The sequence below is a fragment of the Neodiprion lecontei genome, chromosome 5, assembly GCF_021901455.1.
Source record: "Neodiprion lecontei isolate iyNeoLeco1 chromosome 5, iyNeoLeco1.1, whole genome shotgun sequence".
NCBI lineage: Eukaryota > Metazoa > Arthropoda > Insecta > Hymenoptera > Diprionidae > Neodiprion > Neodiprion lecontei.
Window position 1 is genome coordinate 21,673,110 of NC_060264.1, and position 11,183 is coordinate 21,684,292.

The 11,183-nt window shown below is 36.5% G+C and overlaps 3 protein-coding genes across 5 annotated transcripts; 2 read left to right on the plus strand and 1 right to left on the minus strand.

The window, feature by feature from the left end:
• Nucleotides 1–1,856: 1,856 nt before the first annotated feature.
• LOC107226013 (reactive oxygen species modulator 1) lies at nt 1,857–7,883 on the plus strand. 3 transcript variants are annotated; one of them, XM_046741859.1, is made up of 3 exons: nt 1,857–2,026; nt 7,059–7,219; nt 7,611–7,883. In XM_046741859.1, exons 2-3 carry the CDS (start codon nt 7,086–7,088, stop codon nt 7,717–7,719), a joined length of 243 nt encoding a protein of 80 aa, XP_046597815.1. In that variant the 5' UTR covers nt 1,857–2,026; nt 7,059–7,085; the 3' UTR covers nt 7,720–7,883. The 3 variants fall into 3 exon arrangements, with proteins under 3 accessions (XP_046597815.1, XP_015522166.1, XP_046597814.1); XM_015666680.2 differs by lacking the exon at nt 1,857–2,026 and adding an exon at nt 6,626–6,766; XM_046741858.1 differs by lacking the exon at nt 1,857–2,026 and adding an exon at nt 6,627–6,766 and having other exon boundaries at nt 6,979–7,219.
• On the plus strand, nt 3,294–5,803 carry LOC107226011 (transcription termination factor 3, mitochondrial). Its single transcript, XM_015666677.2, has 2 exons — nt 3,294–4,614; nt 4,782–5,803. The coding sequence occupies exons 1-2, from the start codon at nt 3,705–3,707 to the stop codon at nt 5,057–5,059; spliced, it is 1,188 nt and encodes a 395-aa protein (XP_015522163.2). The 5' UTR covers nt 3,294–3,704; the 3' UTR covers nt 5,060–5,803.
• Nucleotides 5,992–10,631, minus strand: LOC107226012 (endoplasmic reticulum-Golgi intermediate compartment protein 3). Its single transcript, XM_015666678.2, has 8 exons — nt 10,413–10,631; nt 9,889–10,047; nt 9,594–9,710; nt 9,329–9,369; nt 8,968–9,038; nt 8,575–8,798; nt 8,218–8,346; nt 5,992–6,386 (listed from the first exon to the last, which is right to left on the minus strand). The coding sequence occupies exons 1-8, from the start codon at nt 10,498–10,500 to the stop codon at nt 6,049–6,051; spliced, it is 1,167 nt and encodes a 388-aa protein (XP_015522164.1). The 5' UTR covers nt 10,501–10,631; the 3' UTR covers nt 5,992–6,048.
• Between the last annotated feature and the right edge of the window lie 552 nt (nt 10,632–11,183).

An 11,183-nucleotide genomic window follows, 5' to 3' on the forward strand; every position in this document is an offset into this window, starting at 1 on the left:
ATCCTCTAACACTGACATGGTAAATTTAATATAATTCATGGGTATGCTACATATTTGTTCTACATTTCGTTATATAAGTTTAATTCCTCAAGGTATGTAATGATGTTTTCACAGACTTTAGGTGATTGTAGCATTTCTTTGACGGTGTACCTCAAATTCATCTCCATTCTTATGCTATTTCTTGCCTGACAATCTGTGAGCACATGCATCACTGTGTTGGTTACCTCACAATGTTGGCAGCGTGGGGGGTCTTCTCTGGCGAAAAGGTACTAGTGCGTCAATTTTGTGTGACCCAATCTTAACCGTTGAATCACTACTTGGTCTCTCATTTTTTTAAACGAAAGCGCTGGGTTATACTTGTAAACATCTGATCTTATTTCTAGGCTCCATTGATTTGCTACGCGTTTCCATTGTTGATCCCAGCTTGTTAATATTTTATCTTTCCAGACTTTTTGAATGGCTCTAAAGTTTATTGGATATTCTATGTCTTTGTTGTTCCGCTGGTCTATAGCACCATTTCGTCCAGTAACCGCCTCTTTGTATCTTTTCACACATTTGGTCGGAATTTGGCAAAATACAATTTCGTACCGTGACTGAATCATCTGTTCAGTAGTCTCTATTAGTCTCAATATAAAATCGTTTTGCTTATATTTTGCCACGATTTTTGCATGTATGTCTGCGATGTTGTCGGCTAAAATAACGAATTTTCTTTTGTCGCTTTTTTCCGTCCATTTCAGGGCTTCTAATATAGATAATGCTTCAGCCTCATTTTTGTTGTGCAAGTTTGACATTTTTGTGATTCTAGGTAATCCATTAGGCGTCATGCCGCTATATAAGTAATTTTCGGGATCTTTGTCACTGAACACAAATATGATTTCGTGAGTTGGATATTTTGCTTTAAGGGTGGCTGCTAGAGTCTATCAGCCCCTTACTCTATTAAGAATTTTAAATTTTTTTTCGATTTTCATGTACTGCACGAATGCGGTATACTAAAACTTTGTTTATTAGTGCTGCCAAGAATTGCTTCCAGATCTGCAATATCGAAGCATTGAAATTTCATTGCATTCACTGGAATCAGTATTTTTAATAGTCGCAAATAATCCTTTGATCGGTTTTACGATCGCCGCTAATATGTGGAAACTATGTTTCGTATAAAGATCTATGGTGGCGGTAGTAAAAATGCTATCCACGGTGGCCATCCATACCCACCATTTTATTAGGGGTATGTTCCGATATACACTGCGAGCACTGTAAGGTGTAACGTCAATTTAGTATACTGCGAAGCCGTTCCTTTATAGTTAGCTATACTGGTTACTGTTTAAAACGGAACGCAGTACAGTATACTGTGATCGACATTTTTCGGCGTTACTTTCATTTCATACATAATATTTGTCTCACACTGCAATAGATAAAATTTCTTCAAATTTTCCATTTTTGTTTTTAACGGCCGGTATTTCTAAATGACAATATTCAACAATAATAATTATCAATAGTGGAAGCTATTAAATTTCCGAACGCTGTTGATAACGTGATCAAAGCACTGAGAGCACCTTACCTCGAAACCTCCAGTGTTCGCAGTAGAAATATGGTGGTTATTCATGGCGTCATATATTTCCCTAGGGTACTGCGGCCGTATACTGCAGTCCATATCGGAACGAATTTTTCTACAGTGAGAGCACTGTGCAGTGCTCGCAGTGCATATCGGAACATACCCTAGGTAAAAGTCTAGGGGGATTTTATTTTCAATTTAGGGGGATTTAGGGAGAAATGTTGGCAGAGTTGGGGAGAAGCTGCTGAGTCAGATGGCAACACTGCAGTTAGCTGTCAGGAGCGTCGGGACTCAGTTTGAGCGGGAAAGGTGGTGACGGGTGGTCGTTTAGCAATTCAGCGAGTTTAGTGCGTGTAAACATAACTTGGAGTGCAGTTTCAATTCGTGAGACGTCAGTCGGGGAAATATCGCATCTTATAACGACAACGAGTGTGCAGAGTGACACCATCGCAGGCAGTTCTTCCATTAAATCGTCATGTGAGTAAATTTTCAGTATCAAAAGCCTACTAATCTGTTTTTCTTAAAGTGCGATTTTTTTCTCACTCGCTGCACATAGCGATTGCGATTCGAAGAATTGTCAAACCCGTAACAACTAGGCCGTTGGACTTGTTTGTTTATCATTGATGTATCTGAATTACGCACTGATATTCGTCACACTGTCGTCGCTCGTATTTACTCAGACTTTTCTCCCATTTTTCCCAATTTTTCGCTAAATAATAAACTACGAGGATAGAAAAGCCGGTGTCACATGCTTGAAGATAATGATCTTTGGCTTTCTCTTGATTTTGGAGAATAAATCAGCCAGCGAACGAATATTATTCTGTGCAATTCTCATAATCAGATGTATACTCTGCCCGTCGGATACGTTGAGGTGTTGGTTTATTTATTTATTTTTTTTTCCAATCTTTCAGTTTATATGTATAACAATCTGTCAATCGGCTTGAAATATTTACATGAGTATCTCCCGCATTTCGTACAAGAATTTTCGCTATTTTCGAATTCATGTCGATCGTTCTACAGAGATTTTGGTAACAACCTGTTAGAAAACGGTTAAAAACAGTTGAAACTTGCGTAGATATTCGAATCGTCTTTTATTGTTTTGCGTATAACCGTTTTGTCATGGTCCGTCGGAACCTTTAACTTTTTTCAAGGTAAAATCTGAAACAAACGCCGTGTTTTATTAATTGAGAACGAACAAACGAAAAATGAATTAAGACGAAGATCGTTCGGGAATCGAGCTAACGCAATCGAAAATTTCTTTACAAGCACGCCGAGGCCTTGAGTAAACGTACACAAAACAGTGACGAATAAATGTAAATATATCGTTTCAATACGAGTATCCCTGTTTAAAATGCACACGTATTGTAACTCCGATGCGTAGAGAAAAAAAGAAATACACACACACACCTTTAAAAGACGTAGAGAAGTATACAAAATTCATTTGTTTTCTTCTGCGGAGTGCACAGTTGAAAAAAAATTCCTATGCGCAGTGAGGGACTTTCTTTGATATATGCCGTAATTTCAACTGTTTGTATTTACTTCTCACTGTTACATTATTTCCTATTATTGCTAAACACAATTTTCTCACCGAATAATTCTTTTACTAGAAAGCTTCGTCTTTCTGTTTCATTTACATACTTCTACGAATTGAATTGTGATTGAAAGTTGGTGAAGTGTATACAAAAAAAAAAAAAAAAAAGATTCAACAGCCGAAGAGGTATTTTTTTTTGTCCATCTTCGTGGAAACTGTGGGAATAATATTTCTTCTACAAGTTATAATTTCGGATAGAATTCAGAGTTGCACACCGAGTCGCTTGCCTACTCTGCTTCAATGAATTCATGAAGTAAATAGGATAGTAAAATAGAACGTGCTTAACTCCAAGCAGACGACAGTTGGCAGAAGCTACTGGCAGTTGGATGTTGTAGACAAGTTCTCGCGTTTTCATGTGTTTTCCACGCTTGATTGGTTCATTTCAAATTTTTTTTTTTTGACGTTATTCCACTTCGTTTATTGTCATAGCAAATGAGAAGGATGATAGAAAACGTTTAATATTGCCCAAAAAGAAGCAGATACTTTACTGAAATAATTCGGCATAGAACATAACCTCGAAACAAAGTCAATCAGCAAGCAAACAGGCTTAGAAAACAATACACAATGTTTTCGTGCCACTCAATAGCTGTGTTACGTCGATGTGGTCGACACCTTACCCTCAATATGAAAAGTCTAAAAGTATCTCTGACCATTCCGACAATCAGCCAATGCTCAAAATTTGCCACCGACATCGTCGACCAGAAAAAAGTAATTGATTATAGTTCGGTCAATCAGTTGCAAGCCAGTGAAGCAAAGAGCACAGATTCTGTTCCAAAAGTAGATCACAGAACAGTGGGAAACTATGAGTACGACGATGAAATTCTTGATGTTGATCTCCTGATGGAGAAGCTTAAAAGAGATCGTCCAGGTCCCCTTGACCCCTGCAATTCTGACCTTTCGCACCTCGGTCCATATTTTCCAGCAACTTTCAACTTCGCAGCGTACGCAAACAAGTCGCCAATGATACAGAAGCTTGCGGAGCTTGGCGTGAACTTTGCCAAGATAGAGAAACGTAACGGTTTAATGAAGTTTCTGCTGCCTCTGGACTTTGAGAAGGACATGAAATACCATATAAGATTTTTAAACGACTGCGGAGTCCCGGCAGATTACCTTGGCGAATTTCTCACCAAGAATCCATTAATATTCAAAGAGCATCTGGATGATCTTTACACAAGGATACGATACCTCAGTGCTCACAATTTCACACCAGATATGATCACTCGAATTGTTATGAAAAATCCCTACTGGGTAATGTTTAGCACTAAGAGAATCGATGCCAGACTTGGACACTTCCAAAAAACGTTCAACCTCAGTGGCAAAGAGATCAGGAAACTCGCCACGAGGCTACCCAAACTCATTACCTACAACATGAACCACGTTAATGGTAATACTTTTGCTGTTAAGGAGGAAATGGGATTTGAAGATTATCAGACCAAGATTCTTCTACTTAATCATCCAAGCATTTGGACAAAAAGTAAGTCTCACGTTGATTTTTTCATGACAGTATTCTATTCACATGTTCAAAGATTTTTTCTCAATATTCCCGGAATTATGTCAGGATATTTCAATCTCTCGAACACAGATGAAAGTTTTGAGTAATAACAAAATCAATAATAATTTCAACATTAATGATATTTTCAGACCGTTCATTTGTCGTCGAAGTTTTTGACTATGTGCACAACATAATGAAATTATCGCACGATGCCATAACACAGCAGCCACTAATATTGACGTGTAGATTGCACAGAATCAAACAGAGGCATATGTTTTTGAAAAAATTGGACCGGGCTCAGTACGATCCTGAAAAACCGTTGTACGTTCCTCTTCGATCCATAGTACTTGATTCGGATTCAGATTTTTGTATGGAGTTTGCCAAGATGCCGGTAGAAACTTTCAATAGGTTTTTGAAATCTTTGTAATTGTAAAAAATGGTAAATGAAAATGATGACGGAAGTATACCTTTGAAATTTGATGAATTATATATGTTTATAATAATTCAATAAAGCTTTAATAACGATAAGTGAAAAAAACAGTGACAGTACAACCTTGTTACTGTAAATATTTATTCATTTATATTAATCGTGTACTATAGGTATATAGTATGCCCTCATAATTATTACCTATATTATATAAACTGTGGGTTTTCTTATTCTATTTTCACCATCGGGTGTAATACATAAATAAGAAATCGTAAAAATTTGTTATTATCATCTTTTTTTTTCTGTATTCTCCTTCAATTGAATCACGATTAAGGCTACGTAATAATAAATTTCATTACAAAGAATTCATAGCAAAATGCGGTTTGTTTTTATAGTAATTTGGTTCGCTGCTTTTTGTGCATTTTTAAAGTTTTTTTGTATTATTTTTCGCCATTGCTTTTTAAACTGTCATCCGCGAATAAGATGTTCGTTTAATTAATTATCAATAAATATCGATAATAATAATGTAAATTTATACTATTATTATTATTATGAAATACTCGTTGGCATTATTTTTCCCCCTCTATTTTCAAACTCACAAGTAACGGTTTAAATAAAATTTCTATGCGTTTATCACTTGACGTTCTGTATCCCGAAATTATTATTATCATATTTATAATCATTTTGAAGTTACTCTTCAATACATTTAGAATACATATATATATTATTCTGCATTAATACCAAGCGAAAGGAAAAACATGAAAGTGCGAGAGAACAATCTGGAGGAACTCAAGTTTACGTCAAGTTCCCACGCCTCAACGATAATTTAGTATTTCCTTTAATAATATGTTCAATTTTTTTACACCATTTTTCCTGCCATACATACATACATATTTTTCTTTATTAACTGTTGTTGTATTTTTTTCTCGATCTCGTTATCTTACTCGACGAATTGCATTATCATTACATCAATAACGATGTAGAAAGTTCTAGCTAAATTTTCCTATTTCAATTTTTTTCTGTATCGCTCTTACGGAATGATAAAGAATCGAGTCTATCAAACCAGCGACAGTAAAAACACCGCCAACTATAGCGCATAAATTTGTTGCAAAATGTCCGAAGGATTTTTCCTTCTCGGTGTATTTAACCATAAGTGGACTTAATTCATAGCTAAAAAATATACCCGGCATACCGGATTCACCCGTGAACAGGGACACTTGACGTGAATGTCGGGTAACAGAAAATTGATTCGTCAACAACGTCGAACCGTCCGATCTCACGTACGTCGTTGGAACAATCTTTATGTAGTGCTGGAACATCATCGCACCTAGAACATACAAAAAAATTCAATGATTTCTCATTATTTTATTTGTGAATGTTTTCTTTTAGCCCATGATAAGCTATATTGAGGTAAACAAGGTTCCGTATTACTGCAAATTGCGTTTAAAGCGCACTTTTAGTATTCTTGCGTTTAAATTTACTGCTACACATGATACACGACGTTGTACCGCTATTGCGCATGCGCTTGCTGCGCGCGCAGCGAACGACGACGTCACATGAATAATCAAGGCCACATACAGTCGACGGGATATATCAAAATGGCAGTGTACTGAATTTTGTACCAGGGACGTTGAAACCCGAGAAAGAAATTATTATCAGGAGTTATACTCTAACAACGAGTCGGAAAATAGTTTAGAGTTGATAATAGTGAGTATGAACGTGATGATATTCATTAGTATATGAATAAACGTATCGAATCGTAATAATAAAAGTGGCAATAGAAACGAGGATACATTTCACGTAGGAAAACGTAACCTATAACCCACAGATATTGCCGAAAAAACAACTCCGTAAAATCCAGCATAGTTACTCAATTCTGTAAATTGATCGTGATAAAACATTTCTTTTTTTTTTTGCAGATTTCTTATACGTCTTTTTAGATCTTGAAGTCAGTCGATTAATTGAACTACATTTTATTTTCTCTTCACCTTCGTTTTAGCGAGAAGAAAAAATAAAATAAGTCAACATGCCTGTTATACCAGGAGGAGCGTATCAACAAGGGGGTCCCTCATGTTGGGATAGAATGAAAATGGGATTTGGGATTGGATTTTGCGTCGGCATGGCGTCTGGCGCACTTTTCGGTGGTTTTTCAGCTCTTAGGTATACGTAAAAATTGAGAAACATTTTATCCCGAAATAATTATACAAACTGATTTTTCTTGAACTTCTCAAATCTGTGAAAGAAGAAATTAATTCTTTGTACTACATTATACTTAAACGATCGATTATTACGTAATCTCTGCGCTATCACTTTACTTAAAAAGAGTATCATATGAAAAACAGAAACATTTATTTGCCGAAGGTATTAAAATAAAAAATTGTTTTCTAATCTGTGTTTTGTCTGTTTGAGAAATAATAAGGTTGATGACACATTTAAAGAAAATCGTAATGTACAAAGGATTGATTTGAAATCCAAAGAAACTGAAAGTTGATGTACAATAACAGAAATGCTGATCATTCGCAATGAAATAATGTTAGTTTAATTTGAACAGGTATGGAATGAGGGGTAGAGAGCTGATTAACAACGTTGGTAAAGTGATGATCCAGGGTGGCGGAACGTTTGGTACATTCATGGCAATAGGAACGGGAATAAGATGCTAGTAAAACAAATGCAAAAGACTAACAACGAACACGAGCATAAAGTAAATGTTAAAAAAAAAAATTGTTAATCACTTAATTAATCTAGAAAAGAGAAAAAGGTACAGTTAATAATATAATCTTCCTCTGATTTGTAACCTTATTAAAAGAAAACATAAGAAAATAGACCGGGAGGAATTATTTTTAACCGAGAAAAAGAAACCTAATTGTACTGCCAAATTACCAAAAGTTTTCATTGTATAGAGCGTTTTTTTTTTTTTTTGCTCAATGGAGTGATAAATGCATCAATAAATACAACGTGAATGGGAAAAGAGATTCTAAAATGAATAAACCGTATGAAAAGTAGCGGTTAAATGCCGAATACGAAAATTGTCGGCTATTTATTACTAGTTGTAAGAATGATTTATGGATACTTCTCTTTTTTTCTCTCTTTTTTTTGTGTCGTACAGAAAAAATGTGTATGTGTTCAAATGCTTATAAAAAAATAACGATTCGACGTACCTTCCGTGGCGACAATCGTTGTGTCGTCCATTGGATTCGTTTTTCCCGGAATGTTGAGCCCGAAACTTAGGTGACGTATTTTGTGAGTCATGTTGAATTGCGTTGAAGCGTAAGGCTGAACGTCGTGAACTGGGCAAAAATAATAAAAGGCTAATGAATTGAATGAGATTGAAAATTTCAAAGTTACTGAAAAGAAGAAAAAACGTTATTCCTGTTTATAGGTATCATAAATAAATAATCGAATGATCGCATAAAGATTGAGATGAATATCTGATTACAAACTGCGTTTTGTGCATAAAAAAAGGTAAAAAAATAAAAGAAACACCTAGAAAAAGGTAAACGAGTTTTGTTTTTTACCGTGCACGTGATTGACGGAAAAACTTTCGCCTGGTGCGATGTGAAAACTGCCGCCGACACGATTCACCTCTATGTATCCGTATATTTGACAACCTTCCGCAAAGGCGTGCTTCATTTTCTCAACGGACTTGTCATTTTTGCATTGACTTATGGTTGACGGGTCCGGAAACGCCCATTTGCGCATTCTATAAGCTTCTCTCACTTCTTCGCAAGTGTTGCAGCACCTGAAATTTATAATTTAAGAATTATTCAACACAGGTATGAATATACGGACACAAAATACTGTTCAAAATTATGGCCTTGGTTATGCCGAGTCATCAGAGTTTCTGTTGAAACTTATGGAGAATTCAATTACACGAAAACAGTGAAGTCAATCGAATTGTTGAAACTTACTTTATTCCGAGCGCTTCACTTGCAGCTCCGTAACAATCTCCGCAAGCCTCGACGGTACTATTTTCCGCTGACTGGACACAGAAATAAAAATATATTCTGCGGCAATGGAACAGTAAATGGGATGGAAAATTTTGAAAAAATTTGTCTGGAATATTCAATTTTGCGTCTCTCTCATAGTTGAAACATAAAATGTTCAGGAGTCTAAAATTAAATTGATTATCAGTGGTAATTTAGAATCAGGGAAGAGAGATTTGTTTACTTTTTGATGCTCACTGTCCAGTTATTTGAGAATCACAATTTTCAAAAGATCCAAGATTTTTTAAAAGAAAACGCAAAATATTGAGATATTCTGAATACTGACCACTTCAGTAGATTTTTCCGGTGACTTCGTGTTTGCGATGTCTGAAAAAAGGAGAAACAAAATTCGCTTGAAGCTTTCCAAATTATTGATATGTGCAACGTCTATTTTGAACGAAACGCTGTATATTGGAAATTTTGCTCAAGTTGCCGAAATTCTCAATCGTTTAAATGTCATTGAATTTCTCCGGGTGTTTATATCGCTGAATTTTGCGAAACAAGCAATATTCGAGGAAATATTGTTCATCTACTTTCCTAATTCTTCATACCAGTTTTTTGCGGCTCCTCAATGGGTTTTCCGTCGAGGTCGAGTCGCCGTTTGAATACATTATGATCTATCTGGAGGTGCTGCTCTCCCGTCGTGTCCATTGCGTCCAGGGAAAGTACTACGAAATATTGGAAAATCCATGTAATAAAATTGAATACAGGATTCGAAAGATTGCGAATTGTTTTACGTGATTTCAAGCGTATTTTAACGATTCTCTGAGACTTCCTGAAAATTTTCGTCGAGAACCAATCGTGATTGTTGTTATTCCACTTTCTAATTTGTTTTATTCTACTTACGGTCGCAGGATATTGCTGGCACAATCAAGTCCAAATTAATCCTCAATCTCGAACCCCTCGAAGTATCGACGAACAGTTCCTCGCTCAAACTTGGCGTGAAATAGTCGTTCAATTCGGACATAAAAAGGCCGAAAATTATCGTCGTGCTGATAATGGTAACTGGAATTACATCGGAAGTAAAAGAATATTAACTTTGCCGTTATCATCACAGAGCAGAGCCGAACAAACTGGAATATTAAGTCTATGATGAATTAGAGGAAACATTAATCTAGCAGACGATTATCTCGCGACAGGGAAATTTTGACAGCAGCTTTGTATTTTGTCAAGAGAGAAAACTGTCAATACTGAATGCAGGAGGATGCAGAGAATATTGCGAGAAACCGGAAATATGTGTTTCTAAATATTATCAATCTTCCACGCATCCATGAAAGATATTAAACACGAGTATTTATTTATTTACTTGTTGAGTCGATTCAACGATTACATGATTTGTATATGTTTTTATAATCGTATAAAATGCGTACCAATCGCTCCGCCGAATGTTTTTACGCTGAAATCTTCGATGGTTTTTGGATAGGCGTCAAACTGACGCAGCTTTTCGGATATCTTCATTTTGTTGAGGTTATATTACAGATGTCTGCGGCACAGGCCAGCACACGCCACACGCACTACGGTGCCACGATCGCGGTCCTTCCCACTTTCCAGTTGTATCCACAACAGAGCGCATGCATACATAGAGTCGAATCCCCGCGTGGACGATATACAGAGTCTCGAATGCGAGGAGCGACGGTGCTGCTACAAAATATTGAAGCTCAGCTGCGCGCGCAGCCGTCAACTGGCAGACGGCACTCTCCGATTGGTCCGCATTTGAATCTCTGCTCCTCTACTGCGCGCGCATGCGTCAAATTTCCGCCGACGATAGTGTGTTGTGTGTGTTGGATTCACGGCTAGCCGGCGGGCGGTAATTGCATTAGCGGTATATTTCACATAATTGCCTTATTTGCCACGGGAATCAACGCGCCTACATTTTCACCGGATCATTTTTCATTCACGCATTTCCCTTCCGTGGTGTTCAAAGTTGACATTTTGAAGTATGTTCGAGGCCTTTTTGGCTCCCATTTCGAAAATTCTGTTTTGCGTAAAGACGCGTTTTTCTAAAGGTTTGACAGTCAGAGTACTGTTTGATATGAACCATCGTTATTTTGTATATTTGAATATACATACGTTGTACTCTGTATAAAATTCTTATTCGAGATGTGTATAATTTTACGATTGGTGATTAGATACAAAGACTA

Bases quoted from the DNA above. Each gene is read 5' to 3' on its own strand.
- LOC107226012 (XM_015666678.2), bottom strand. From the start codon at position 10,500: ATGAAGATATCCGAAAAGCTGCGTCAGTTTGACGCCTATCCAAAAACC. The intron at 9,370-9,593 runs GTATGAAGAATT...TCCTTTTTTCAG, and splicing joins TGAGGAGCCGCAAAAAACTG to ACATCGCAAACACGAAGTCA. The intron at 9,039-9,328 runs GTCAGTATTCAG...TTCTGTGTCCAG, and splicing joins CGGAAAAATCTACTGAAGTG to TCAGCGGAAAATAGTACCGT.
- LOC107226013 (XM_046741859.1), top strand. From the start codon at position 7,086: ATGCCTGTTATACCAGGAGGAGCGTATCAACAAGGGGGTCCCTCATGT. The intron at 7,220-7,610 runs GTATACGTAAAA...TAATTTGAACAG, and splicing joins GGTGGTTTTTCAGCTCTTAG to GTATGGAATGAGGGGTAGAG.
- LOC107226011 (XM_015666677.2), top strand. From the start codon at position 3,705: ATGTTTTCGTGCCACTCAATAGCTGTGTTACGTCGATGTGGTCGACAC. The intron at 4,615-4,781 runs GTAAGTCTCACG...TGATATTTTCAG, and splicing joins TCCAAGCATTTGGACAAAAA to ACCGTTCATTTGTCGTCGAA.